Raw genomic sequence first — 27,769 nt, forward strand, 5'->3', positions numbered from 1 at the left:
TGTCGATTGTGATATTGCAATCCTAGAACTAGTAGACTGTTTTTAAATGCTTCGTGGAAATGTCTTGTGTGTAGACATGAGGTTAGGACAGAATTGGGGCTCAGCTATGATAAATCCTGCAATCAAATAGCTCACACCAATTACTGTCTTGGCTCATAAACAAAGAAGGACCAATTCGGAAGGTAATGGAAGATGCTGACGCCCAGAAACCTGTATCTCAGACAGAAGCTAGACCCTCTGGATGGACGTAAAAGGTGAGAGCATTTAATCGATTGTGAGGATTACGTTATTTGATTATTCACAATTTAGTGAGTTCTGTAGTTACACTGCACAGATGTCAGCTTGGTACTTTCTATTTAAGACAGCAAGATGACCTGTCATGTTCTCGTAAATGAAGGTCTCCAACTTAGTCAGTCAGTCATGGTCAAGAGAATGTGAGGATTGCAGATGCTGGAGATCAGAGTCGAGAGTGTGGTGCTGGAAAAGCACAGCCGATCAGGCAGCATCTGAGGAGCAGGAGAGTCGACGTTTCGGGCTTAAGCCCTTCATCAGGAATGGTGGGGAGACGGGGGCACTGAGAGATAAATAGGAAGGGAGCTGTGGGGCTGGGGGAAGGGTTCTGGGAAGGCGATAGGTAAATGAAGGTGTGGGGTATTGGTGATAGGTCAGCATGGAGGGTGAAGCGGATGGGTGGGAAGGATGATGGACAGGTCAAGAGGAAGGTTGGATCTGGGATGAGGTAGGGGAAGGGGAAATCAGGTAACTGGTGAAATCAATGTTGATCCCATGTGGTTGGAGGGTCCCAAGGCAGAAGATGAGCCGTTATTCCTCCGGACATCGGGTGGCTTTGATTTGGCGGTGGAGGAGGCCCAGGACTGGCATGCCCTTGGGGGGAGTGGGAGGGAGAGTTGAAGTGGTTGGCCACAGGGTGGTGAGGTTGTTTGGTGCATGTGTACTAGAGCTGTTCCCTGAAACATTCCACAGCTATGTCACCATCAATCACAGTCAGTCCAGTCACCGTCAGTCACAGTCAGGTCAGTCACCATCAGTCACTGTCAGTCCAGTCACCATCAGTCACAGTCAGTCCAGTCACCGTCAGTCACAGTCAGTCCAGTCACTGTCAGTCACAGTCAGTCCAGTCACCGTCAGTCACAGTCACCATCAGTCACTGTCAGTCCAGTCACCATCAGTCACAGTCACCATCAGTCACTGTCAGTCCAGTCACAGTCAGTCCCTGTCAGTCCAGTCCCTGTCAGTCCAGTCCCTGTCAGTCCAGTCGCTGTCACCGTCAGTCGCTGTCACCGTCAGTCGCTGTCACCGTCAGTCGCTGTCACTGTCAGTCACCATCGGTCACTGTCACCGTCAGTCCAGTCACAGTCACCGTCAGTCCAGTCACAGTCACCGTCAGTCCAGTCACTGTCACTGTCAGTCCAGTCACTGTCAGTCACCATCGGTCACTGTCACCGTCAGTCCAGTCACAGTCACCGTCAGTCCAGTCACTGTCACCGTCAGTCCAGTCACTGTCAGTCACCATCGGTCACAGTCACCGTCAGTCCAGTCACAGTCACCGTCAGTCCAGTCACTGTCACTGTCAGTCCAGTCACTGTCAGTCCAGTCACTGTCAGTCACAGTCACTGTCAGTCACCGTCAGTCGCTGTCACCGTCAGTCGCTGTCACTGTCAGTCGCTGTCAGTCCAGTCGCTGTCAGTCCAGTCGCTGTCAGTCCAGTCGCTGTCAGTCACAGTCACTGTCAGTCACAGTCACTGTCAGTCAGTCACTGTCAGTCAGTCACTGTCAGTCAGTCACTGTCAGTCACAGTAAGTCCAGTCACAGTAAGTCCAGTCACAGTAAGTCCAGTCACAGTAAGTCCAGTCACCGTCAGTCACTGTCAGTCCAGTCACCGTCAGTCCAGTCACCGTCAGTCACCGTCAGTCACTGTCAGTCCAGTCCCCGTCAGTCCCCGTCAGTCACTGTCAGTCCAGTCACTGTCAGTCACTGTCAGTCACTGTCAGTCACTGTCAGTCCAGTCCCCGTCAGTCCCCGTCAGTCCCCGTCAGTCCCCGTCAGTCCCCGTCAGTCCAGTCACTGTCAGTCACTGTCAGTCACTGTCAGTCCAGTCACTGTCAGTCACTGTCAGTCACTGTCAGTCCAGTCACTGTCAGTCACTGTCAGTCACTGTCACCGTCAGTCCAGTCACCGTCAGTCACTGTCACCGTCAGTCCAGTCACCGTCTGTCCCCGTCAGTCCCCGTCAGTCCAGTCCCCGTCAGTCCCCGTCAGTCCAGTCCCCGTCAGTCCCCGTCAGTCCCCGTCAGTCACTGTCCGTCACAGTCACCATCAGTCACTGTCCGTCACAGTCACCATCAGTCACTGTCAGTCCAGTCACTGTCAGTCCAGTCACCGTCAGTCACTGTCAGTCCCCGTCAGTCCCCGTCAGTCCCCGTCAGTCACTGTCCGTCACAGTCACCGTCAGTCACTGTCAGTCCAGTCACTGTCAGTCCAGTCACTGTCAGTCCAGTCACTGTCAGTCCAGTCACAATCAAAAAAATCAGTTAGTCAGTTAATTAATAAAAGCCTAAACACCTGTGTATATGTTACGTGAGCCAACATATGGAATCCCTTATCAGTTTAAACTGCAGAGACTCACCAATGCATAATAAAGCGATTTTTGCATAGTTTACAGCCTGTTGTGGATTACCGGCGCCCAGTGCATTCCCCACATGAATAGTCGCAGATACACCGTACCCTACAGAGATCTGTAAAGCAAGAACAGCAATAGTTAATTGTGTACTATTCTCTTCCCTCTAACATAATCGGAAAGGAACTGCTCTGTCAATGTACTGGCTTCAGTGACGTATATTGTGGACTAGCGCAGGGATCACATGGAGGACAGTCATACATTACCAATTGTCCATGGACTAAAATTTGGGAATCACCATTTTAAGTTGATCTTAGATTCAGATAAATGCTTGGTGCAACATCTTGGGCCAAGGGGCCCGTACTGTCCTGTGCTGTTCTATGTTCCAAGATTTGGAGATGCCGGTGTTGGACTGGGGTGTACAAAGTTAAAGATCACACAACACCAGGTTATAGTCCAACAGGTTTAATTGGAAGCACTAGCTTTCGGAGCGATGCTCCTTCATCAGGTGATAGTGAAGGGCTCAATCCTAACACAGAATTTATAGCAAAAATAAAAATTAGTAAATTTTTGCTATAAATTCTGTGTTAGGATTGAGCCCTCCACTATTACCTGATGGAGTGTCGCTCCGAAAGCTAGTGCTTCCAATTAAACCTGTTGGACTATAACCTGGTGTTGTATGATTTTTAACTATGTTCCAAGACACTGTTTAAAACTCCCACATTTTGACAAAGCTCCTGGTCATTTGTCCTGATATCTCTTTAACAAATAATGATGGATATTGCTCCTTTGGGGTCTATTGGGAAATGCACTTTATAAAAATATTATTATTGTTGAAGAGTGAAGTGAGGTACTAGGAAGCTCTTTCACTTTAGCATCTCGATGACTGGTTGAAAATGATGTGAATGATCCAGATGGGTGCCAGTTTGATGCTGTTAAAGCCCTAGGGTTATTTCGGTACTACCTCTTTATCCAGACATGAAGGACAAAGCAGTTAGGTTACAAGAAACACGCAGAGGGCTATTGGAACATGGAGTTCTATAACGTAAAGAGCTATTGACAGAGAGGAAGAAGCCCTAACCTGATTTAAAATGGAATTGTATAAGTATTAGAAAAAGAAGAACATAAAACAATATGATGGAGGGGAAAGCAATCTGATTAGTGAAGACTGCAGGAGCTGAAGAGCTAGGCCCACTGCAGACAAAATGTGCTGAATGGCTTCCTTTGCATACCTTTTGGTGACTTTTCAAGTATACAGTTATCAATAACAAATTAATTCAGGTGCAGGTAAAAAAGGAAAAAGTTCACCCTTAATTTGGTGCCTTAGCCATGTTGTAAAGAGTACTTTTCTTCCCTTTTTGAATTATTGCTTTAGTTAAAAACGCTGTTAAGCATGTAAGTAATATACTTTGACAGAATTTCATCCTCACCCTGTACGCTATTGTGGTAATCTGAAAAATAATAGACTGGGCTCCAAGTTGAACTTCATTAATTAACCCTGCAAGCAAGAAAGAACAAATAGAAATTTCAACTTTATTAAAGCAAACTAACATTTGCAGAGACAAAGAAAAAATGTGGAATAAACATTTCAACAGAAGGCAAACCAATTTCTTGTGTTTTTGTTTTGTCTTGGGAGTGGACGCCCACATCGAGTTACCCTCCAATCGTTGTCTCTACCTCCATCCTCCGAGCTATTAATCCTGAAATATTACCAGTTTATTACTGGGCCTCTAATATAGTGGAAGGTATGATTTTTTTCTTTAGCAATGAGGTCGTTTATTTACCTACAAGGAACGTTCCAATATGAAAAGACCACCATTCGATACACATCATGACCATGCTGGGAACCGCCAGCCGTAGAAAGGGACCCCATTCCTGCAGGCAGTCAGTGGACCATCCTACAGAGACAACAATGGAGTTACTAACCCAGCGCAGAAAGCACCTGAGAAGCACATAAACAGAAAGGAAGATAGGGCAGACCAAAAATAAAGCACATTATTATCATCCAACTCAACTCAGTTTTCAAACTGACCCCGAGGATTTTCCTCTGGGTCCTTTAGCCATGAAATGTGTCACTGTTAGGGGTGATTATATAATGTGTGAGGAACAGCACTCACAGGGAGTGCTTTATGGAAATTATAGCAGCGCAGTTCTGTAGGGATACATTTGCCTGTGATCTCCTCCGTGGTCTGTAGCCTGTTGACCTTCCCTGTCGAGACTCGAACAGGAAACATGGTCCATGGTTGGCAAGACGTTGGCAGCATCCATAGGAATGTAACACAGCATGAAGCAGAAAGGGAGGGTAGAACCAGAGACAGAAAACAGGAAACTGATCAATAAATAAGGAGCTTCAAGCAAGTGAGAGTTTTACAAGGAGGGAGAATCAGATACCCTGTCCAATGTTTCTCTTCATAGGTTTCATTGGGAAGGGGAATCGGACAAAGTGTATATCTGGTGGACAATTGGATATTGGCCATTTCATACCATTGCGCAAAGTGTGATATTCCCCCAAGTCCTACCTTCCCAAGTCTTCTCATGCAACTTTTTCCATCGAATGTATACAAATAGGAAAATCACTTGACAGTACTGAGAAGCCACATTTGCAGCTGCTGAGCCCCTGGAAAACAGCAAGACGTTTGCAAAAATAAAGGCAGTTTCAAATAATGTCTACAACATCACTCCACAACACTTTCATTGAACAGATTCTCTTTGAAATGAAATTTTTATGCTACTTACGGCACTCCTAGCATCAGCACAAATAGCAAGAGGTAATTGATGACAGCATTGAAGATGTTAGTTAAGAAACCAATGATAATCTGAGGCAGGATGATCCCCTGGGAACAAAACGATACAGTTATTCATGGAATTGCTCACCAGTACACCAATAACATGGTGCCAAGATGGAGGGAAGACAGACTGCAATTGTTCTCCCAATGCCAATGTTTGTGATATCTTTCCTTCCTCCAAAATCAAGTGAATAACTTCAGCCTCATTTAGATCAGACCCATTGCTGGAACATCTGTGATTGTAGGTGTGGACAAATTGGCAGCACAGTGTTAGCATTGCTGCCTTACAGCACCGGAACCCGAGTTCAATTCCACCTTCGGGCAACTGTGGAGTTTGTACAATCTCCCTGTGTCTGTGTGGGTTTCCTCTGCAAGCTCTGGTCTTGCCCATGGTCCAAACTTGTGCAGGTCAGGTGGACTGGCTACGCTAAATTGCACATAGTGTGCAGGCTAGGTGGATTAGCCATGAGAAATGCAGGGTTGAAGGGATAGAGTAGGGGTGTAGGTCTGGGTGGGATGCTCTTCGGAGTGTGGACTCGATGGGCTGAATGGTCTCCTTCTACAATGTAGGGAATCTGTGAAATTGCCCACATTTGCAGTTGAATCACCAAATGTAAGTGCTTCAGGGAGCTACTCTACCTATCATTGTGGTTTCCAGAATGCAGGAGATTTTAATTCACTGCTTTCAGACAATAGGCTGCTATGTCGCTGATATGCAAGACCTTCAACATCCGCCAACAAACCAACAACATGGGAATGTCTGAATTCTTCCTTTGAGGGTTTGTACCTTAATGGGTGCATGTGTGCATGCTCTATAAGTCTTAGAGCTCACCACCAATTAACCACACCGGTCATGTCAGCACCATGAGGACAAGGCAAATTGGACAATAGGTCAGCAATTCTCTCAAATCCTCTCCAGAGTCTGAATGTCTTGAATCTAGTGGAATATTGAATAAGTGCTTTATATGTTTCTCTTGACTCAGCTTCTACCTGCGTTAGCACTGTCAACATGTAAAGGTAGCAGCTGTATGTATGCATCTATAGGATCCGTAGCATCTGTAGGATGCATTGCAGATACACATCCAGCTTCTGTTTGATAGAACAGCCATAGCAATGCCTCTGCCATAAAAACAAACACTAGGATAACAACATAATGAGAAGACCATCCTGTGCACCCTTCCTCTCGCCCCACACCATCCTGGAGACTTGGTCCTTCATTGTCCTGGTGGTCAATAGCTTCGAATTTCCGTCCTCAAGGAAGCACAAGGACTACACAGACTGCAAGAAAAGGCTTACCGTCATCTCGGTGTGGGCATTGAACGTGTTTTTTTTTTTAACTATTGCTCATGTCCTGAGAACAAACTGAAAGAAGGTCAGACATCAGCCAATGGGAGAATTGAGCATCAAAATGTTAATGCTGAGGTGTTTCTTCCGAGAATCAGCTGGAAACTGATATGCTAACTTAAAAAATACAAAGATACACTGTAGTAATTTTACATTCATAGTCTCAGTGACAATCTGTCAAAGCAGAGCAAGATGGAAACCAACTGATTTTTAACCCTTTATTTCCGTGGAATGAAAATTAAGCAGTTTCTAGATTCACATTGAACTCCACCATGATTACTGTGCAGGCAAAGGAAGTGGTAACATTCCCATTCAATCCCTTTGGGCTGGGAAACCACTAATATTCACTTAGCCACAATTTTGAGGGGATTAGTACTGACACGTTTAAGTAAAAGCAGATAAGCCAATTCAATTGAAAAGTACTGAAGGATACGTTGATCACGTTAAATGAAGCTTCCTGTTTGAAACAAAGACTACATACTGGCCCAGAAATCTTTTTAGGTTTAGTCACCTTTTATCCAATTTGCTCATGAAATGATTTGAATCAACTACTGAATTGCAATTGGTCAACAGGAAATCAAAACCAATGGTTCCCTAATGATATTGTATTGTGATCTATTAGAGAAGTCACCATAGACCTCCTGGACCGTGGGGCTGCTGTCTCATTGGACAGAGGTGCCTGGCGCTGGTTTAACCTAAAGGCCATCACACCTCGGGCGGGGGGAGAGGTTGAGAAGGAGAGTCCTTCATGGTAACCTCAGCCAGTGTGAGAATTGAACCCATACAGTTGGTGTCTCTCTATATTACAAACCAGCCATCCACGTTAGCCAACCCCTTATTTATTAAAGTAATTTCATCCACACTTCCACATTTATTGACTTTACCTGGTTCTGAAGGTATTTGACCTCTAAGGTATAAAGAAACGCTGCCTAAGAAAGAATATTGAAAATAGTTAGGAGTGGACAATGTGTCCATCACTGTTGAAATGGTAAAGAAATCTACACTCATATTCCTTTGAAGTTTTGAATCAGAACTGCATTGGAATTATGCCCAATGGTCCAAGCTATAGCAGCCCAGAACTTGAAAAATCCAAATACACATTACTGAGCTAGTTAGCACTTTTACTTGTTGGTCAGCAGGTTGTGGCTTCAAGTCCCATTTTAGAAACTCAAACACAAGAATCTAGGCTGACATGCAGCTGGGAGAGTGCTACACTATCAGACTTTCAGATAAATCAGCAGACCAAGGATAAATTAACAACTCTACTATAATTAGCCTCAGGGAAGAGTGATCATGATTATGATGAAACTTTATGTCAAGTTTGAATGCAATGTTGTGAAACTTGAACTTCAAATGAAGCTTAAACTGAGACAAAGTAAACCATATGAGGTGAAAGTCAGCTAAGTTAGATTTAGGAATTAATTTGAAATACCTCATGGGTAGGGTCACCAATGACAAACATTTAAAGAATTAGCTCAGAATTCAGAAAGATCACACCAAAACATGAAACCCTCATAGGCAAAGTGTTGCAAACATAGAAAACAAGTTAAAAGTAGATTTTTTTTAAAGGAAGGGGCTTCAAGTGAGTGGGAAAATAAAAATATACACACAAAAGGCAGTGGTTAGAGAATTTCAAACTGCAGTGGGACCGCATATTTACTGGGAGTAGTGTAGAGACATTTGTGTAAGTTATCTTTGCTGTATTGACTATTTCAAATGAAATTCATTGTTTTGGCTGCAATATCATTTGCATAATTCATTACTGTTGAATTGGGATTGGATTGTTATGGCTTCACGTTGTCAGACTATGTCCATCAGGTGGTGACTCATTTCTTTCTGATATTTTCCTAATCAATCTGTTCAGAGATGTTCGGACACACCTTTGGAGATGTGGGACATGAACCTGAGCCTCCTGGCTGACAGGTAGGGACACTACCACTGCATGTTCCTGGGAGTATGAGGGATAGAAATGGCAAAATTAGGGTACCATGGATGACAGGTGAAATTGTGAGACTAGCTAAGAGGAAAAAGGAAGCATACATAAGGTCTACGTGACTGAAAACAGATGAAGCTTTGGAAGAATATCGGGAAAATAGGACCAATCTGAAATGAGGAATTAAAAGAACTAAAAGGGGCCATGAAATATCTTTAGCAAACAGGGTTAAGGAAAGTCCCAAAGCCTTTTATTCATATATGAGGAGTAAAAGGGTAACCAGAGAAAGGGTTGGCCCACTCAAGGACAAAAGAGTAAAGTTATATGTGGAGTCAGAGAAAATGGGTGAGATTCTTAATGAATACTTTGCGTCAGTATTCACCGAGGAGAAGACCTGACTGATGTTGAGGTTCGGGGTAGATGTTTGATTACTCTCGGTCAATTTGGCATAAGGAGGGAGGAGTGTTGGGTATTCTAAAAGGCATTAAAGTGGACAAGTCCCCAGGTCCGGATGGGATCTATCCCAGATAACTGAGGGAGGCAAGAAAGGAAATAGCTGGCGCCTTAACAGATGTCTTTGCAGCATGCTTGAGCATGGGTGAGGTCCAGGAGGACTGGAAATTTGCTAATGTTGTCTCCTTGTTTAAGAAAGGTAGCAAGGATAGACTGGTGAGCTTGATGTCAATGGTAGGGAAGCTGCTGAAGAATATATGGAGGGATAGGATCTATTCCCAGTGATAGGCAACATGGCTTTGTGCAGGGAAGGTAAAGTCTTACCAACTTAATAGAATTCTTTGAGGAAGTGACAAATTGATTGATAAGGGAAGGGCTGTAGATGTCATATACATGGACTTTAGTAAGGCATTTGATAAGATTCCCCATAGTAGGCTGATTGAGAAAGTGAAGTTGCATGGTGTCCAGTGTGTACCAGCTAGAGGGATAGAGAACTGGTTGGGCAACAGGAGACTGAAAGTAGTAGTGGAAGGGAGTTTCTCAAAATGGAGACCTGTGATCAGTGGTGTCCCGCAGAGATCCGTGCTGGGACTACTGTTGTTTGTGATCTACATAAATAATCTGGAGGAAGGTATAGGTCGTCTGATTAACAAGTTTGCAGATGACACTAAGATTACTTAGTGTCATCTGCTATCTGATGGCCCTTGCTCATTCACCAAAACTGAAAACCAAAGTAATGTGAAGGGGACTGTCAGAGAATACAGCAGAATACAGATAGATTGGAGAGTTGGGCAGAGAATTGGCAGATGGAGTTCAATCTGGGCAAGTGCAAGGTGATACACTTTGGAAGATCAAATGCTAGACTGCACCATATGGTAAATGGAAATGCCCTGGAGAAAATTGATGTACAGTGAGATCTGAGTGTTCCCTGAAGGTGGCAATGCAGGTCAGTAGAGTGGTCAAGAAGGCATACGGCATGCTTTCCTTCATCGGATGTGGTATTCAGTACAAGAGTTGGAGGTCATGTTACAGTTGTGTAAGACTTTGGTTTGGCCACATTTGGAATACTGCATATAGTTCTGGTTGCCACGTTATCAAAAGGATGTGGATGCTTTGGAGAGGGTGCAGCGGTTCACCAGGATATTGCCTGGTATGGAGGATGCTAGCTATGAAGAAAAATTGAGTAGATTAGGATTATTTTCATTAGAAAGAAGGAGTTTGAGGGGTGACTTGATTGAGGTTTACAAATGAGAGATATAGACAAGGTGTAGAGCAAGAAGCTTTCTCCCCAGAGTGGGGGACTCAATTACTAGGGGTCACGAGTTCAAGGTGAGGGGGGAAAATTTAGGGGAGATATGTGTGGAAAGTTCTTTATGCAGAGGGTGGTGGGTGCCTGGAACGCGTTGCCAGCATAGGTGATAGAGGCTGGCATGATTGCATCATTTAAGATGTATCTAGACAGATATGGATGGGCAGAGAGCAGAGGAATACAGCTCTTTAGAAAATAGGCGACAGGCTTAGATAGAGGATTTGGATTGGTGCAGGCTTGGAGGGCCAAAGGACCTGTCCCTGTGTTGTAATTTTCTTTGTTCTTTGTTCTGCACCCCAAGAGCTCTCCCTACAGGGGGTGTAGCAGTTCATGGTGGAGAAGGCAGTGGTGGAATGGGATTTATGCAAATCACAATGATGCAATAAGTAAGAGAGAAGTTACCAGCTGAGGATGAGAATGTGAAGCAAGAGGGGTTAGGCACGACATTAGTGAGCTGTATTCGAGAACCTTCTATACAAAGGAGTGTTATGGTATCTAAGAAATCGAACAGCCTTACTTAGAGTTATAAGCAAGCAGCCTCAGCATATGCACTAACTCACACCACCTTGAGACACTCCAGATCACCCTCTCAATGTGAATGTAACGGCATTGGTTTAAGGCACTGTACAGCATCTCGGTGAAGTGCTGGAGCTCTATAGCAAGTCTTTGGTTGGCTTAAGACTTCTTCTAGCACCAAGCCATGGGTTATCAGTCAAAGATAGTTTAATCAATATTACAACACATGTGGAGCAGATGAGACATGAACCTAGGCCTCCTACTCCAGAGATAGGGATACTACCACTGTGCCACAAGAGATCTTATGGATCCAGCAGTTTTCTTTTACTGAACTCCAATTTCAGCATCTGCCCTGGTGGATTTGGAATACAGATCTTTGGAACATTACCTGACTCTGTAGATGACTAATCCAGTCGCAATATCACACAGCCATCATCTCCCAAATAGGGCAGCGGTCATTATGCCTCCCATTTGTGGCCTCCCCGGTTGGTCAAACTGACCTGATCAGGTTGGTTTAATGGATCTATCCAGTTAGTCACAGGTGGACCCACTGTCTACATTTTGGGTAATGAATGACTTTTGCTGTCTATTGATCTGTCAGCATGCGTGTTCGCTATCGATAATGATTTACTTACAGGAAGACCAGGGATGAATATCATCACATAGCTTTGTGTTAACCTGCAAGAAAAATAAGTGATACTGTTCATCATAATCAAAACATAGAGCTTCGCCACCTCTCACCAATGGTAAATTCAAACTCTGTCATGAAGCACATATGAGGAGAAAGTGAGGTCTGCAGATGCTGGAGATCAGAGCTGAAAATGTGTTGCTGGAAAAGCGCAGCAGGTCAGGCAGCATCCAGGGAACAGGAGAATCGACGTTTCGGGCATAAGCCCTTCTTCAGGAAAGCCATTCCTGAAGAAGGGCTTATGCCCGAAACGTCGATTCTCCTGTTCCCTGGATGCTGCCTGACCTGCTGCGCTTTTCCAGCAACACATGAAGCACATATGAGTCAATGAGGCTGTAGGTAAGATCTACTACATTGTCGAGTCACAGTCAGACTGCTAGGCAAAACACAGAATGGTGCTTTGGAGATTGACCTGAGGCAACACTGATGTTTCTGCTGTTATTTGGTCTGGCATAACATTGGTCCAGGCAAGCAATTAACATTTGTTTTGTAGTCTAATGGGAACATACAAAATAGGAGCAGCAGACCATTAAGCCCCTAGAGCCTGCTCTGCCATTCATTAAGATCATGGCTGATCTCTCTGCGTTTTGAATGCCATAATCCCATCTACTTCCAGTAACCATTGACTCCCTACTTAACAAAAATCTTTCAACTTTTATCTCAAACATATTCAATGGCCCAGCCTCAGAGGCTGAGGTCCAAAGGCACACAATGCTTTGGGAGAAGCAAATTCTCCTCATCTCTGTCCTGGCAGAGTGTTCCAAATTTTAAATCAGAGCCCTCTAGTTCTGGACTTACCCACAAGAGGAAACATACATTCCATAGCCCCTTTGTCAAGTTCTTTCAGGTTCCATCAAGTAACCCCTCACTCTTCTAAACTCTAGTGGGAATAATCCCTACCTGTCCAACATTTCCTCATAAGACAAACCAATTTCCATGTAACAATTTAATAAACCTCCTCTGAACCACCTCCAATACATTTGCATCCCTCCTTAAATAAGGAGACTTAAAACATACATGGTGCACGAGATGTGGTCTCACCAATGCCAAGTATAACTGAAACATAACAACGGCACTTTTAGGTTCAATTCCTCTTGTAGTGCAGGAAAGCATTCTCTTAGACTTCCTGATAATGTGCTGTATCGGCATACTAACTTTTTCTGTTTCATGTATCAGGACATCTTAATCCCTCTACAACTCGGAATTCTGCAGTAATTCTCCCTTTAAATGATACACTTTATTTTAATTCTTCCTGCCAAAGTGTACAACTTCACATTTTATCACAATCTGCCAGATGTTTGCCCCCTTGCTCAACCTATCCATATCCAAGCACAATCTCCTCATGTCTTCTTCACCACGCACTTTCTTATCTAGCTTGGTGTTGCCTGCTAATTTAGTTACCATGGTTTCGCTCTCCTGATTGAAGCTATTAATGTGAACTGTAAATGATTTACAACATCCCATTAATATAGTCCAGCAGGTTTATTTGAAATCACAAGCTTTCTGAGCGCTGCTCTTTCATCAGATGAAGTGTCCCTTTATCTGACAAAGGACAGCACTCCGAAAGATTTTGATTTGAAATAAATCTGTTGGACTATAACCTGGTGTCCTGTGACTTTGACTTTGTCCACCCCAGTCCAACACCAGCACCACCACATTGTTGATATATGTAAGGGAGCAAGTTCCTTCATTATGTGGCTGGTCAGGATACCTGCAAGATGGAATAAAATTGCAAATGAGAAATGGACAAGGTTCTCACTTGGCTACTGCAGGAGACTGTTTGAAAGCCAATAAAATGTGCTCAATGTTGATGAAGAGAGCCCAGCAGGGGAAGCAGACGATCAAGAGAATGAGAATCCCTCTTTGAAGAATCACTCCAATTCGCTTCAGGTTCTTACTGCCATACGTCTGGAAGTAAACATAAAGGATTTGTAAAAGTAAATTGGATCAATATTAACTGTTACATCACTATCAAATAGACAGTACTTCTCTATAACGACTGCAGCAACATTGCAAATCAAAAGATAATTAAAATACTTCTATCCCTCAACCAAAGCCAGATTAGAACTAATGTAAACCATTCCTGTTCATCACTTAACATGCGCTCAGAGTCAGAAAGTGTGGTGCTAGAAAAGCACAGCCAGTCAGGTAGCATCCGAGGAGCAGGTGAGTCGACGTTTTGAGCTCTTCATCAGGAATGTTGTTTGTTGAAACCACAATGAATCTGAAACATATTATGTACACTTCAAGCAACTGCTTCTTTGTCAATACATTTCAAATACCTCTATCTAGACTTCAGCGTATAACCGTCAGTCTAAACAGCTATCAGATTCTTTCTTAACTGTTAATCAACAAAATATTAACAGCTGAGGTGAGACCAGTCCAGATAGTCTCTCTTGGTTGGGGATAAGTATTTGAAAGCCAAGTCTTGATCATTTTAACTTGTCATTTCAGCATCTCTTAATTCTGTGTCCACAGCCAGTTAGATTGTGTGCTAGCCATATCTATTCCTTTCAGGTTTTCAGAACACTGGTTATTATGTTCTTTTAAATTTCTTCCAAAGAATTTATTACGGGTGTTCCTGATTTGCAAACATCCGACTTACGAGCGCTCATACTTTTTTCTCACTTGCACAAGCATCCACTCCCTCCACCACTGACGCTCAGTCGCAGCAGTGTGTATTATCTACAGGATGCACTGTACAAATTCATGAAAGATCCTCAGACACCACCTTCCAAATTGATGACCACTAGAAGGACAAGGGCAGCAGATACATGGGAACATCACTACCTGCAAGTTCTCCTCAAAGCCACTCATTGGTGTGGGTCTGGAGTCACATGTAGGCCAAGCTGGGTGAGGATGAACATTCTTGATGAAGCGCTTAAACTTGAAACATCGACTCTCCTGATCCTCGGATGCTGCCTGACCGGCTGTGCTTTTCCAGCACCACACTTTTTGACTCTGATCTCCATCATTTGCAGTCCTCACTTTCTCCTAGGTGAGGGTGGTAGACTACCTTTCCTAAAGGACATTAGTGAGCCGAATAGGTTCTCCTGATAATCGGTAATGGCTCCACGGTCATCAGTAGATTCTTAATTCCAGACCTTTTTTATTCAATTAAAATTATGCTATCAGCCATGACAGTCCTCAGAACTTTAGCGGTCTTTCTGGATTAATAGTCTACTGATTAAACCACCAGGCCATTGGCTCCTGAACTTATAAATGTGATCCCATACACATAATTTTAAAGACTAGATGTATGAACATTTCTATACTTACAAACTTTGGCTTTATATTGCTCTGTATTGTGTTCCAATTTGCATATAAATCAACTCAAAGATGGACTCCAGAGTGGAACCCTTTCACAACCCAGAAACTAACTGTATCGGCTTTTTTGTCTGGTCATTGTGTGTAGTTTTGGCCTCCTTATCTGAGGAAGAATGTTCTGGCTACAGAGGAATGCAGTAAAGCTTTCCCAGACTGATTCCCGGGTTGGCAGGACTGTTGTATGAGGAAATACTGGATCAGCTAGGTATGTATTCACTGGAGTTTAGAAGAATGAAGGTGAATCTCATGGAATCCTATACAATTCTAACAGGACTAGACAGGATAAACACAGGAAGGACTTTCCCAATGACCAGGGAGTCCAGAACCAGGGGTCACAGTCTAAGGATATGGGGTGGGCCATTTAGGATTGAGATGGGGAGAGCAGTGAGTCTGTGGAATTCACTGCCACAGGAAGCATTTGAGGGCAAAACATTGAATATTTTCAAGGAGTTAGATGTAGATCTTATGGCTAAAAGGATCAAAGGGTATGGGGAGAAAGCAGGAACGGGGGGCTGAGTTAGACTATCAGTTGTAATCATATTGTATGATGGAGCGATGGGCTGACTGACCAACTCCTGCTCCTGTTTTGGATGTTTCTGTTTTACATCACCTCCAAAGCTGAAATTTATACTCATCATCCTAGCCTGTTAGTTCAGGACTCCTGGATTAGTTTGACAAACATATGAATACACAGGGTATAGACAGACAAAGGTAGTGTAGAGCCAAAAGGTCGTAGTTTCAAAAGGCATTGTGTGTTGGCTCAGTTTTGATGGGCTGAAGGGCCTGTTCCTATGCTGTATTGTTCTTTGTTCTTTACTATCTATAGCTCAGAATTGTTGAAGCCAATTGGGGCAGACTTGCAATGACTAAGGTCAACACACTCAGGGCAGACCAGGGATTGTCTCAGCAGGTCTGGCAGCATCTGTAAGGAGAGAAAAGAGTTGATGTTTCAAGTCTAACTTTGACAAAGGGTCAGTTAGACTTGAAACGTCAGCTCTTTTCTCTCCTTACAGATGCTACCAGACCTGCTGAGATTTTCCAGCATTTTCTCTTTTGGTTCCAGATTCCAGCATCTGCAGTAATTTGCTTTTTTTCTTACTTCCTTGGAGCAAGCAGCTCACATTTGCACGGGTGTGGATTTTCCTAAAGCACAGAATTTAAAGGTTATTCTTCGATGATAACTGTTGAGAGGGCATCACTTTCCCTTGTACAATGTGCAGTTAGCTGCACCTACCTGAGATATGAATGTATCACACGCTGTAGACAATCCAACACCTATGGAGATACCTAATACAGTTACTGACTGTTCAAAAACAAAAATAGAAAGAAAGTATTTAGGAGGATCACCCTGGAGGAAACCAACATGTTTGTGATTTTTGAGAAGATATGTATCTCAGGTTGAGGTTCAAGTTGTAAGTTTGTGCGCTGAGCTGGAAGGTTTCGTCACCATACTAGATAACATCATCAGTGAGCCTCCACTGAAGCACTGGTGTTAGTGACCCACTTTCTATTTGTGTGTCTTGGTCTGTTGTCGTGGGTGATATCATTTCTGGTTCTTTTTCTCAGCGGTTGGTAAACAGGGTCCAAATCAATGTGTTTATTGATGGAGTTCTGGTTTGAATGCTAGGCCTCTAGGAATTCCTGTGTGTGTTTCTGTTTAGCCTGTCCTAGGATGGATGTGTCATCCCAGTCAAATTAGTGTCCTTCTTTGTCTGTGTATAAGGATATTAGTGAGAGTTGGTCATGTCTTTTGGTGGCTAATTGGTATTCGTGTATCCTGGTGGCTAGTTTCCTATCCGTCTGTCCAATGTAGTGTTTGTTATAGTCCTTGCAGGGTATTTTGTAAATGACATTTGTTTTGCTAGTTGTTAGTATAGGGTCCCTTAGGTTCATCAGTAGCTAGGTAAAAACAATGACTGCAGATGCTGGGAACCAGAGTCTAGATTAGAGTGGTGCTGGAAAAGCACAGCAGGTCAGGCAGCATCCGAGGAGCAGTAAAATCGACGTTTCGGGCAAAAGTCCTTCATCAGGAATACAGCTGTATTCCTGATGAAGAGCTTTTGCCCGAAACGTCAATTTTACTGCTCCTCGGATGCTGCCTGACCTGCTGTGCTTTTCCAGCACCACTCTAATCTAGACTTCATCAGTAGCTGTCTGTTGGTAGGTTTGAGGGCTACCATGATGCCAAGGGATTGGAGTAGTGTGGTAGTCATCTCTGAGATATCTTTGATGTACGTTAGTGTGGCTCGAGCCTCTGGGTGTGTTGAGTCTGCTTGTTTGGGTTTGTTGTTTAAGAATCAGCAGACAGACTAAGAAGAATACCACTTTGACGCATCCATCCTGAGACAGGCTAAACAGAGACACACACGGCAATTCCTGGAGGCCTGGCATTCAAACCAGAACTCCATCAATAAACACATTGATTTGGACTCCATTTACCAACCTCTGAGAAAGCGAACTGGAAATGAGATCACCCATTTTAAGAGACCAAGACACACTAATAGAAAGTGGGACATAACACCAGTGCTTCGCCAGAGGCTCACTGATGATGTTACCTAGCATAGTGACAAAATGTCTGAAAACAAACCTTCCAGCTCAGCGAGCAAACTTACAACTGGAAGCTGATATGCTACAGCAGAAAACAGAGTTTATATACAACTATTTATATAGAGTCATAGAGATGTACAGCATGGAAACAGACCCTTCGGTCCAACCCGTCCATGTTGACCAGATATCCCAATCCAATCTAGTCCCACCTGCCAGCATCCGGCCCATATCCCTCCAAATCCTTCCTATTCATATACCCATCCAAATGCCTTTTAAATGTTGCAATCATTTATTAAAATGCATTGGCTACCAATTTAATGGCAATGCCTCATAGTTAGAATTTTTACCGTAGTGTATAATGGTTTTTTAATCTCACTCTTACCTCTTTCTGTAACCTGTTTGATCCCCCACAGCTCTCCAGGTGCCCTGCTTTTCTCCTATTCTGATTTTTAATGAATCACCCACTTCCTTCCCTTGGTGCTTGTCTTTTTAGCTGACAGGACACAGGTTGTGAAATTTCCATCTTAAAACACCCTGTCTTTGTGATTGTCCTCTCTGCCCACGCCCCCCCTCTCCTTTACAGACACAAGGTAAAGCTCATCTTTTTGATCTGAATTTTAGTCCTCTATCCTAGTGTCACTTTGTCTCAGTGTCAATTTTTTCTTTGTCTGATCGAGTCACATGCCTTGGGATTGTTTCTATCTAAGAGGTACTACATCAATGCAGGCTGTTGTTGATTTTATTACAGCTCCATGTGATGCTTCCATCGACAGCCTGTGGATGCCTTCAAAAATGACCAGTCCTCACATGTCAGACAGGGGATGATGGAGTCCCTACATTGCAGACAGAGGCTATTCGGCCCATCAAATTGTGCACCAACCCTCCTCAGAACATCCCACCCATAACTTGGTGCCATCTTGTTTGTGTCTGTTAATGATCCGGTAAGGTTCCTTGGGAGGTGTTGGTGTGTTAAAGCTGCTCTATAATGAAAGCTGGTGTTATTGTTGGTAACATTTCAAGAGCCTCCCCAGCCGCTGAGAGCCTGATACAAGTGACCAGTGACTCCCGTGTCAGCCAAGTGACTGCCAGAGGGTGATCTCCCCATGTAGGGCATTAAGACAGAGCCCAATCTCGCCCTCACCTAATGTCCCCCACACCCATGGGACTTCCAGGATGGCTCATCGAGAATGGTGATGAGCTGGAATGCCGAGCTGATGTTCCTGGTCTTTAGCCTGGGGGGCCACTGAAGCAGCTGCTGGGCTCCAGTTGCCCTTCCATTGAGAGCAGCAGGTAGAGACCAGGCTTTTTCACAAGAAGCAGTTCATCAGCTGGTAACGGCACTGAGCTTGGCACTGATAGGAAGCAGTGCAACTTCATCACTATTTTATACAGGAGACATACAGGAGGGGGTGGTATGGTGGGTCAGTGGTTAGCACTGCAGCCTCACAGCGCCAGGGACCTGAGTTCGATTCCCGCCTCGGGTGACTGTGTGGAGTTTGAACATTCGCCCCGTGTCTGCGTGAGTTTCCTCCGAGTGCTCCAGTTTCCTCCTACAGTCCAAAGATGTGCAGGTCAGGTGGATTGGCCTTGCTAAATCACCCATAAGTGTTAGGTACATTCGTCAGAGGGAAATGGGCTACTCTTTGGAGGGTCGGTGTGGACTTGTTGGACCGAACGGCCTGTTTCCACACTGTAGGGAATCTAATCTAAACATTAGGATCAATAAATGAGCACATTTTTAACATAAACTCACCGCTGTAGCAAGACTGACTGCATCCAATTCAATTTTTCCTAAATGCCCACAGAACGCAGAGCTGACAATACTTATTAGGAGTGTCATTAGCTCTGTCAGACACTGTCAAAGAAAAATAAATTATAAATAGCATATACTGGCCATTCACTTTGAACAATTTATTTCATACTTTTGCTATAATTAAACTGAATTTGAAACAATTGTCCTTTCCTCTTCAAAGAGCTGATAGGATTTAAATTGATATCAGTGAGGTCTTCAAGGTCATGAAGGGAAATGGAAAAGTCAACTCAGGCAAATCATTCAGTGATGACAGATTTCAACATCAGGATACCCAAATAATAAATAATAGTCTTTCAATCAAGTTGACGTTTTTCGCCTGTAAGGTAGGGGCTTCTGGAGCAACCATGGGTATTGCTGTGGATTTTATTTAAAAAATGATTCTCTAGAAATGAAATCAGTGACAGAAACTTTATAATTAATGAGGGTGATTGAATCAATCAGAGCTAATGGAAACAGCTTATACATGTGGGTGCAGTGATTTGAGCTGTATTCATCAATTCATTGAAGGAGGTGATAAAAATTAGATTTATCTACAAATCAATACATTTCAGCTAAGAGCAGTCTATGAACAATGTCAAACTGGGGTCTTGTAATACAATCATTGTGTCCATACCTCTGGTCCAGGAGGCCTGGGTTCAGGGCCCACCTGTCCCAGAGGCGTGGGACAGCAATCCTGAATAAATTGATTAGAAAAGAAATTGGTTTTATCCACCATTTGAAATATTTCAGGAGAGACCAGAGTATGAATAATATGAAATGGGGTCTTTGTAACACAGTGTTAATGTCCCTACCTCTGAGCCAGAAGGTCTGAGTTCAAGCCCCACCTGTCCCAGAGGGGTGCTATAACCTGCCTGAGTGGGTTAATTGAAAATAATGATGAATGATATAATAGAATGTTATTGGGTGTAAACTCACCACTGGCCCAGCCAGTCTTGATAGAGGTTTCACTTCTTGCCAGAAGTTGATGGGTATCAATCCCCTTATTTTCCTCAGGAACGCATCATCATTTCTCTCACTTGACTGGGCAACATTTCCAGAGCTTATTTGCATTGAGAGGTCCATTTGTCCAATCCTCCATTACAAAGGGAAAAAAAAACAGCTGTTTTATTTCTCTTGTCTATATTGTTCTGTCTCCATGCTCCGACCACATTAACATCCATTGGGTGCCACACAGACCCATTCCCATTCCCCTCACCATCCATCTCTACCTCCCCTTCTGATGTAGAATATGGTCATTACTTTGAAGCTATTTTTCAACTAAATCTTCTGATCATGATTAATTTTTAACTATCGCTTTTTCAGAGCTGTAAGAGTTGGATCATCCATAGTTAGGATTGAAAGCTTTGGCAAGATTTCTGCATATAAATCATCGGCAGTTAATTATTTTGTTTCTCAGAACTTCTATCAAAGCTTTTTGAATGAGTGACTCTTTAATATTGCTGCTGACTGGTGTTCACCTAGACCTGGACACCGGGTGAAGGATGGACTCTGTGTTCTCTTTAACAAGTGACCTGCTGGGCACTTGCACTCCCATAATGCAGTGGTTTGAGGTTCAGTCATCATTTTTTTTGTAAATCTTGGCACAGCCAATTCTGTGGGAAAATTGCTGACTCATCAGTCCTGATATTCAAGGTAGAGAAACCCAAAGGTTGGAGTTTGGTGCTAATGACTAGGAGGTCCAGGAGCTACTATCAGATCAAGTGGATCGGTTGGACAGACAGTTAGAGGCAATGAGAAATTTACAAGAACAAGGCGATGTGATGGATTGTAGTTATAGGAAGGGAGAAAAGTTGGAGATAGTGAGGAAAGAGATCAATCTGAGACTGGTACAGTCAAAAACAGAAGCGAGTCAAACAGTCAAGGCACGCAGGACTAATAAATTAAACTGCATTTATTCTAATGCAAGAGCCTAACAGGGAAGGCAGATGACCTCATGGTTAGGAACGTGGGACTGGGATAACATAGCAATTACAGAAACATGGCTCAGGGATGGGCAGGACTGGCAGCTTAATGTTCCAGGATACAAATGCTACAAGAAGGATAGAGAGGGAGGTTTGGTGGTGTGGAGGGTGTTTTTGATAAGGGATAGCAATCATAGCTGTACTGAAGGAGAATATTCCTGGAAATACATTCAGGGAAGTTATTTAGGTGGAACTCACAAATAAGAAAGGGATGTCCACCTTATTGCGTTGGATTATACACCCACTAATAGTCAGAGGAAAATTGAAAAACAAATTTGTAAGGAGATTTCAGTTATCTGTTATCTGTAAGAATAAAAGGGTGGTTGTGGTAGATGATTTTAACTTTCCAAACATAGACTGGGACTGCCATAGTGTTAAGGGTTTAGATGGAGAGGAATTTAAGTGTGTACAAGACAATTTTCTGATCCAGTATGTGGATGTACCTACTAGAGAAGGTGCAAAACTTCACCTACTCTTGGGAAATAAGGCAGGGCAGGTGACTGAGGTGTCAGTGGGGGAGCACTTTGGGGCCAGCGACCATAATTCGATTAGATCTAAAATAGTGCTGGAAAAGGATAGACCAGATCTAAAAGTTAAAGTTCTAATTTGGAGAAAAGCCAATTTTGACAGTATTAGGCAAGAACATTTGAAAGCTGATTGGGGGCAGGTATTTGCAGGTAAAGGGACGAATGGAAAATGAGAAGCCTTCAGAAATGAGATAACGAGAATCCAGAGAAAGTATATTCCTGTCAGGATGAAAGGGAAGGCTGGTAGGTGCAGAGAATGCTGGATGACTAAAGAAATTGAGGGTTTGGTTAAGAAAAAGAAGGAAGCATATATAGGGGAACCTCGATTATCCGAACATGATGGGCGGGTCCTATTTCGTTTGGATAATCAAGTATTCGGTTAATCGATTAAATGCCTTTCCGCTGGGGCTCTGAGTTTTTAAAGTCTGCTCCCCGTTCAGGAGACATCAGCAGCACACAGAGAGTGAGGCCCCGCCCCCAAATGTGCCCCTGCCCCCAACGCTGTGCAACACACCTCTCTGCACGCCCGCCATCTAACACCGCACACCCACCCCCAACCAAGTCTAACACCGCCGCCGTCCCCCAAACCCAACTAACACTGCCCCCCATCCCCAAACCCCTCTAACACCGCCCCCGTCCCCCAACCCCGTCTAACACCGCCCACCCACCCCCAACCCCGTCTAACACCGTCCACCCACCCCCAAACCCAACTAACACCACCCCCCACCCCCAAACCCAACTAACACCGCCCCCCACCCCCAAACCGTCTAACACTGCCCACCCACCCCCAAACCCAACTAACACCGCCCCCCCACCCCCAAACCCAACTAACACCACCCCCCACCCCCAAACCGTCTAACACCACCCCCCCACCCCCAAACCATTTAACACCGCCCACCCACCCCCAAACCCAACTAACACCGCCCCCCCACCCCCAAACCCAACTAACACCGCCCCCCCCCCCACCCCCAAAGGGTTCAGAAAAGATTTACAAAGATGTTGCCAGGGTTGGAGGATTTGAGGTATAGGGAGAGGTTCTATAGGCTGGGGCTGTTTTCCCTGGAGCATCAGAGGCTGAGGGATGACCTTATAGAGGTTTATAAAATCATGAGGAGCATGGATAGGGTAGACAGACAAAGTCTTTTCCTTGGGGTAGGGGAATCCAGAACTAGAGGGCATAGGTTTAGGGTGAGAGGGGAAAGATATAAAAGAGACCTAAGGGGCAACTTTTTCACGTAGAGGGTGGTGTGTGTATGGAATGAGCTGCCAGAGGAAGCGGTGGAGGCTGGTACAATTGCAACATTTAAAAGGCATCTAGATGGATCTATGAATAGGAAGGGTTTGGAGGGATATGGGCCGGGTGCTGGCAGGTGGACTAGATTGGGTTGGGATATTTGGTCAGCATAGACAAGTTGGACCGAATGGTCTGTTTCCGTGCTGTACATCTCTATGACTCTAAGCCACAAGGGTGAGGCCTTCCTGATCTGGAAACACCACCAGATCTCAAGGGAAAGAAAAGAGGTCGACAGGCCGAGATCTAGTAAAAGAACACATGACCTAAAGAGCAGGTCCTGGGTAGAAAGAGTACAGGAAAACCAGGAACTTGACAACAATATACGCAAATTCTTTAATACAAGTGTCACCCAATTCCCCCAAGGACCTACCTGACTGAGCTAAAAATGAAGGGGCACTCGTCAAGGACGGAAAGTCATTTAGTGCTCATTGGAAGGAGCACTTTGAGGATCTCCTCAACTGTGCCTCAGTCCTCAACAAGAATAGAGAACAGAAATTTCCACGCATGAGATTTTTTGATCTCGTACAGGTCTTCGACTCGATTAACTAGGAGGGACATAGGACTGTCCTTCTGAAATGTAGCTGCCTGTTCATCACCATCCTCTGCTTGGTACATGATGGCATGCAAGCTGTGATCCTCACCAGCAGATCCACCATAGACCCATTGGGTGGGTAAGTTGGTCTATGCACACACTCAAGAGACTGACATCCAAACTAGTATCACTGCATTCACAGAGGCATCTTGTACATTAAGATAACATGGAGTCATTTGAAACAAGAACAGTAGAGCTCTTGAAAATCACCCTCCTCTCTGAGCTATCACCTCCATCCCCACCCCCATTCACCTATTGTGCTCTATGCTACTTTCTCCCCACCCCCAACCTCCCTCTCATTTATCACTCCACCCTTCAGGCTCTCTGCCTGTATTCCTGATGTAGGGCTTTTGCCCGAAACGTCGATTTTCCTGCCCCAGACCCATTGAAACGACCACTCGCATTTTGTAATTGGCTGCTACAAACTTCCACCATTTACAACTGTCTCCCGCAAGATGTGCAGACCCTGTTACAACTTGCGTATGGCACCCACTGGGTGACCATTCGCCCTACCATTAATTTCCCCACCCAAGCCTGGGACACTGCTGCAGACCGGGACAGCTGGCTGGACAGCACTGTGAAGGAGATGGGAAAAGCTAGTACAAGACAGCATGCTGACTTCGACATTGACACCCGGTGTCTGCAGAAAGCAGACGAGCCCCTGCCAGACTTCATTGCCCACTTTAGGGAGATTTGGGACTCCTCAGAAGGCATCCCCTTAACAGTGAATGAGAAGCTGGCTGCACAGACTCTCATAAACTGCATGCTCCCTACATATGCCCACGTATACAAACTACACGATTATACATGGCAAACTATGTCCTGGGGGGACACACTGCACATCTTTTGAAGTACTTATGGCCCATGCCCACTGTGAGCAGACCTCCAAAACTCTCCACAGATACAGCCCTTCTTTTGACACAAGAGGCCCTTATGTCCAGGCCCTTAGCAGCAGCATGAATGTTACACATGACCAGGTCAGGGCTGCATTGCCCACACCCCAATCAGTCCCCGAGTCGGAATCAGTCCCCAGTCCATTCCGACTCGGGGACTATGTCATGTTAAAATCACTAGAGAAAGGCTGATCCTGATGAGGACACCGACAGCTGTGAAACTGGAAGGACGGCCCAAATAGACACATGCCACCCACTGCAAGAGGGCTTCACAACCAATGAACAAGGACCGGACAGAGGAAGTCACCACTCCGACCACCAAGGATGGATCCAGCTGCTCGCCACAGCCATCACCATCAGCACCCTCAGGGGGAATTGTGGGATAAGATCTGCCACCCTGCCAACCCATAATAGGCTCACACAGAACATAGGAAGCAAACTTGACCAAACTGTACCAAAAACACCCAAAATGCCTCAGCAGGGACCTAGCAGGCTGACAAGTGAAACTAGACAGCACTCGCAGACAAGGGAATACACTTCCCAGCACCCACTAACAATGGCAGAGCAACACAGCTGTCCCAAAGCCCCGAGGGCAGTTTCACAACCCAGCAACACCAAAGCCACACAAAGAGCAGGTCAGACAGAGAAGCACCACCAATAGCATTGCTCCCAGGACAAGACGATGGAAGCACCTCACTGTTTCAGAGGAGATATTAGCACCTACCTGCGGAGAGGAATGGAGGCTCCGAAACCATTGATACTGTCGGGATGTTGCATTGTATCGAGAATCAGGACATTCATCCGGTAACTGTTTTCTGATTAGCATCATTGTAACTGGATTACTCCTTTTCCAGATACATTGCATTTTCCCCATTTCTAATTAGCCGCTTGTACAGGATTATTATAAAAGATGGCTTCTTCCTCAGCTCGAGGAAGAGAACCTTTGATCTAGCTGCACAGACTGTCAATTCTGTGTCAGCCCAGTCAATTTCTCTTCCAGCCATATCGCTTGTAATAAACAGCTTGTCAATTTCACCCGATCTCGTTTGTGTGGTCTCTCCTTTATTGAGCTAATTTCTCCAACAATAATACAATCCCAATAAGGTGATCATCCATTTCGTAATTCTCAGTTCTACCCAAATAACGTCCCTGGATGTATTTCCAGGAATATCCTCCCTCAGCACAGCTGTAATGCTATCCCTTATCAAAAAAGCCACTCCCCCTCCATCTTGCCTCCCTTTCTATCCTTCGTGTAGCATTTGTATCCTGGAGCATTAAGCTGCCAGTTCTGCCCATCCCTGAGCTACGTTTCTGTAATTACTAATGATATCCCAGTCCCATGTTCCCAAACATGCCCTGAGTTCATCTGCCTTCCCTGTTCGGCCTCTTGCGTTGAAATAAATGCAGTTTAATTTATCAGTCCGACCTTGTTCTCTGCTTTGTCCCTGCCTGCCCTGTTTAACGCTGGGATTTCATACACAGTATTTATGTTTTGTTAAGGGTTTAGTCCTTCTCAGTTTAACCTGTAATTTACAGAATGCAAAGATTAGTTTGTTTAAGTAGCACAATCATTAAAACTATAGATTTAAACAAATTCTGCAGTAGAGCACAGCGTTATATCAGTGTGGCTTCCCTTGTTTCAGGTCAAGTCGATTATCCAAATAATCAATTATCCAAATGAAACAGTGCTTGCCCATCTTGTTCAGATAATTGAGGCTCCTCCGTATAGGAGTCCTTTCTTTTAGCATCGCATAAAAGCAATAATGCATTCCACACAACAAACAGCGGCCATTAATCATTTAATGCACATTGTCCATTATTCAGGCACGGTGAAGACTCTGGGTGAATGAGAAACAGCAAGGAATACTGGCAGAAGTCAGCAATCAGCAAAGTCCAATAATTACATTGTTGAATGATATGGAAAGTTATGTTTTGTTAATATGAGTTTTATTTTATTTTATATCCATGCTCCCGATTTAATTCCCCATTCCCCCAAAACTCTAATCTCCCCAGTTGTTCCAAAAGCTTTGAAACAGAGGATTTACAGTCATGGGTTTTCCCACCCTCTTTTCCTGCGCCCCCACCCCCCCCCCCCCCCCCCCCCCCTCCCCACCCCCACCAAAAGTTTCAATTTACCTTTTCTTTGATCCTGGAAATGAAGGTCAGCAGCTTCCTGTGTCCCTCCGTCTCGATCAGTAACTGTAGGTGGTTAGGGCCTTCCAAACTCACAGCCACAAGAGAATATTTAACAATCTTTGTGGAGATTAAAGCTGGAATAGCTGTTCGGAAAAGTAAGGGCCCTTAGCTTTTCCATCCACAAACCCTGGTTGCCCTCAGCGTAAGAATTCCAGGTAAAAGGATAACCTAATGTCTGCTTATGATTTTAATATTTGTGAAACTTAAACTGTTTAATTGCATAAACGAATATCGCTTTACACTCTGAGGTTTGCCTGTTATTAATTAAACGTTGGACTTCGCTAGTACACAATCTAATAGGTGATGTTTAAATTTATATTCAGAAGTTGATTCAGTCAGCAAAAGATGCCCAACAAACTGTTTTCAAAGTGCAGTCACAGTGGTAAGACTAGCTGTAAGAGGGCTAGTGTAGCTCAGTTGGCTGGATAGCTGGTTTGTGCTGACCGTATGGGTTTAGTTCCTGCACCAGTTGAGGTTACTATGAAGGGACCCTTCCTCCTGAACCTCTCCCCTTGCCTGAGACATGGTGACCCTCAGGTTAAACCCCCACCAGTATTCTAAATGCAGCCGAACCAATGTCTTGTACAATTTTAACATGACTTGCCAGCGCTTATACTCAATACTCTGTCCAATGAAGACAAGCATACTATATGCCTTCTTGACCACTCTATCCACTCTCTCCAATGTGGTCTGCTATGGTGAATTTGCCTTTGATTTAATGGCAGAAGTATCACATGTGATTTCAGCACAGCAAGATCTCACATTCAACAACGTGAAGATGACGGGAACTGCTTTTGGTCACTTGGATCAAGGGATAAATATTGATCAGGAAACAAGTGATGGATCTTGAATTCCACTTCAGAGAGCAAATGGGATGTCAGTCCATTGTCTAACCTGACAGACAGCGTCTCTGACAATGCAACTTACCATCTGTGTCACACAGGATTGTGAGC

At 44.3% G+C, this 27,769-nt stretch overlaps 1 protein-coding gene across 1 annotated transcript in view; it reads right to left on the reverse strand.

The window, feature by feature from the left end:
* LOC122563932 (multidrug and toxin extrusion protein 1-like) overlaps positions 1 to 27,001 on the reverse strand; it is a 38,780-nt gene extending 11,779 nt beyond the window's left edge. The window contains exons 1-12 of the mRNA XM_087977252.1: positions 26,757 to 27,001; positions 20,269 to 20,425; positions 19,294 to 19,395; positions 16,228 to 16,296; positions 13,426 to 13,574; positions 11,614 to 11,656; positions 7,652 to 7,696; positions 5,374 to 5,471; positions 5,157 to 5,254; positions 4,422 to 4,535; positions 4,068 to 4,135; positions 2,647 to 2,755 (exon numbers count right to left, since the gene is read on the reverse strand). Of these exons, the coding sequence (XP_087833378.1) occupies positions 2,647 to 2,755; positions 4,068 to 4,135; positions 4,422 to 4,535; positions 5,157 to 5,254; positions 5,374 to 5,471; positions 7,652 to 7,696; positions 11,614 to 11,656; positions 13,426 to 13,574; positions 16,228 to 16,296; positions 19,294 to 19,395; positions 20,269 to 20,415 (1,042 nt within the window). The 5' untranslated portion in view covers positions 20,416 to 20,425; positions 26,757 to 27,001. The remainder of the gene's footprint in view (positions 1 to 2,646; positions 2,756 to 4,067; positions 4,136 to 4,421; positions 4,536 to 5,156; positions 5,255 to 5,373; positions 5,472 to 7,651; positions 7,697 to 11,613; positions 11,657 to 13,425; positions 13,575 to 16,227; positions 16,297 to 19,293; positions 19,396 to 20,268; positions 20,426 to 26,756) is intronic.
* Between the last annotated feature and the right edge of the window lie 768 nt (positions 27,002 to 27,769).

This window comes from Chiloscyllium plagiosum, unplaced genomic scaffold (assembly GCF_037043375.1).
Source record: "Chiloscyllium plagiosum isolate Xiang-an unplaced genomic scaffold, Cpla_swu_hap1 HiC_scaffold_31, whole genome shotgun sequence".
Classification (NCBI taxonomy): Eukaryota; Metazoa; Chordata; class Chondrichthyes; order Orectolobiformes; family Hemiscylliidae; genus Chiloscyllium; species Chiloscyllium plagiosum.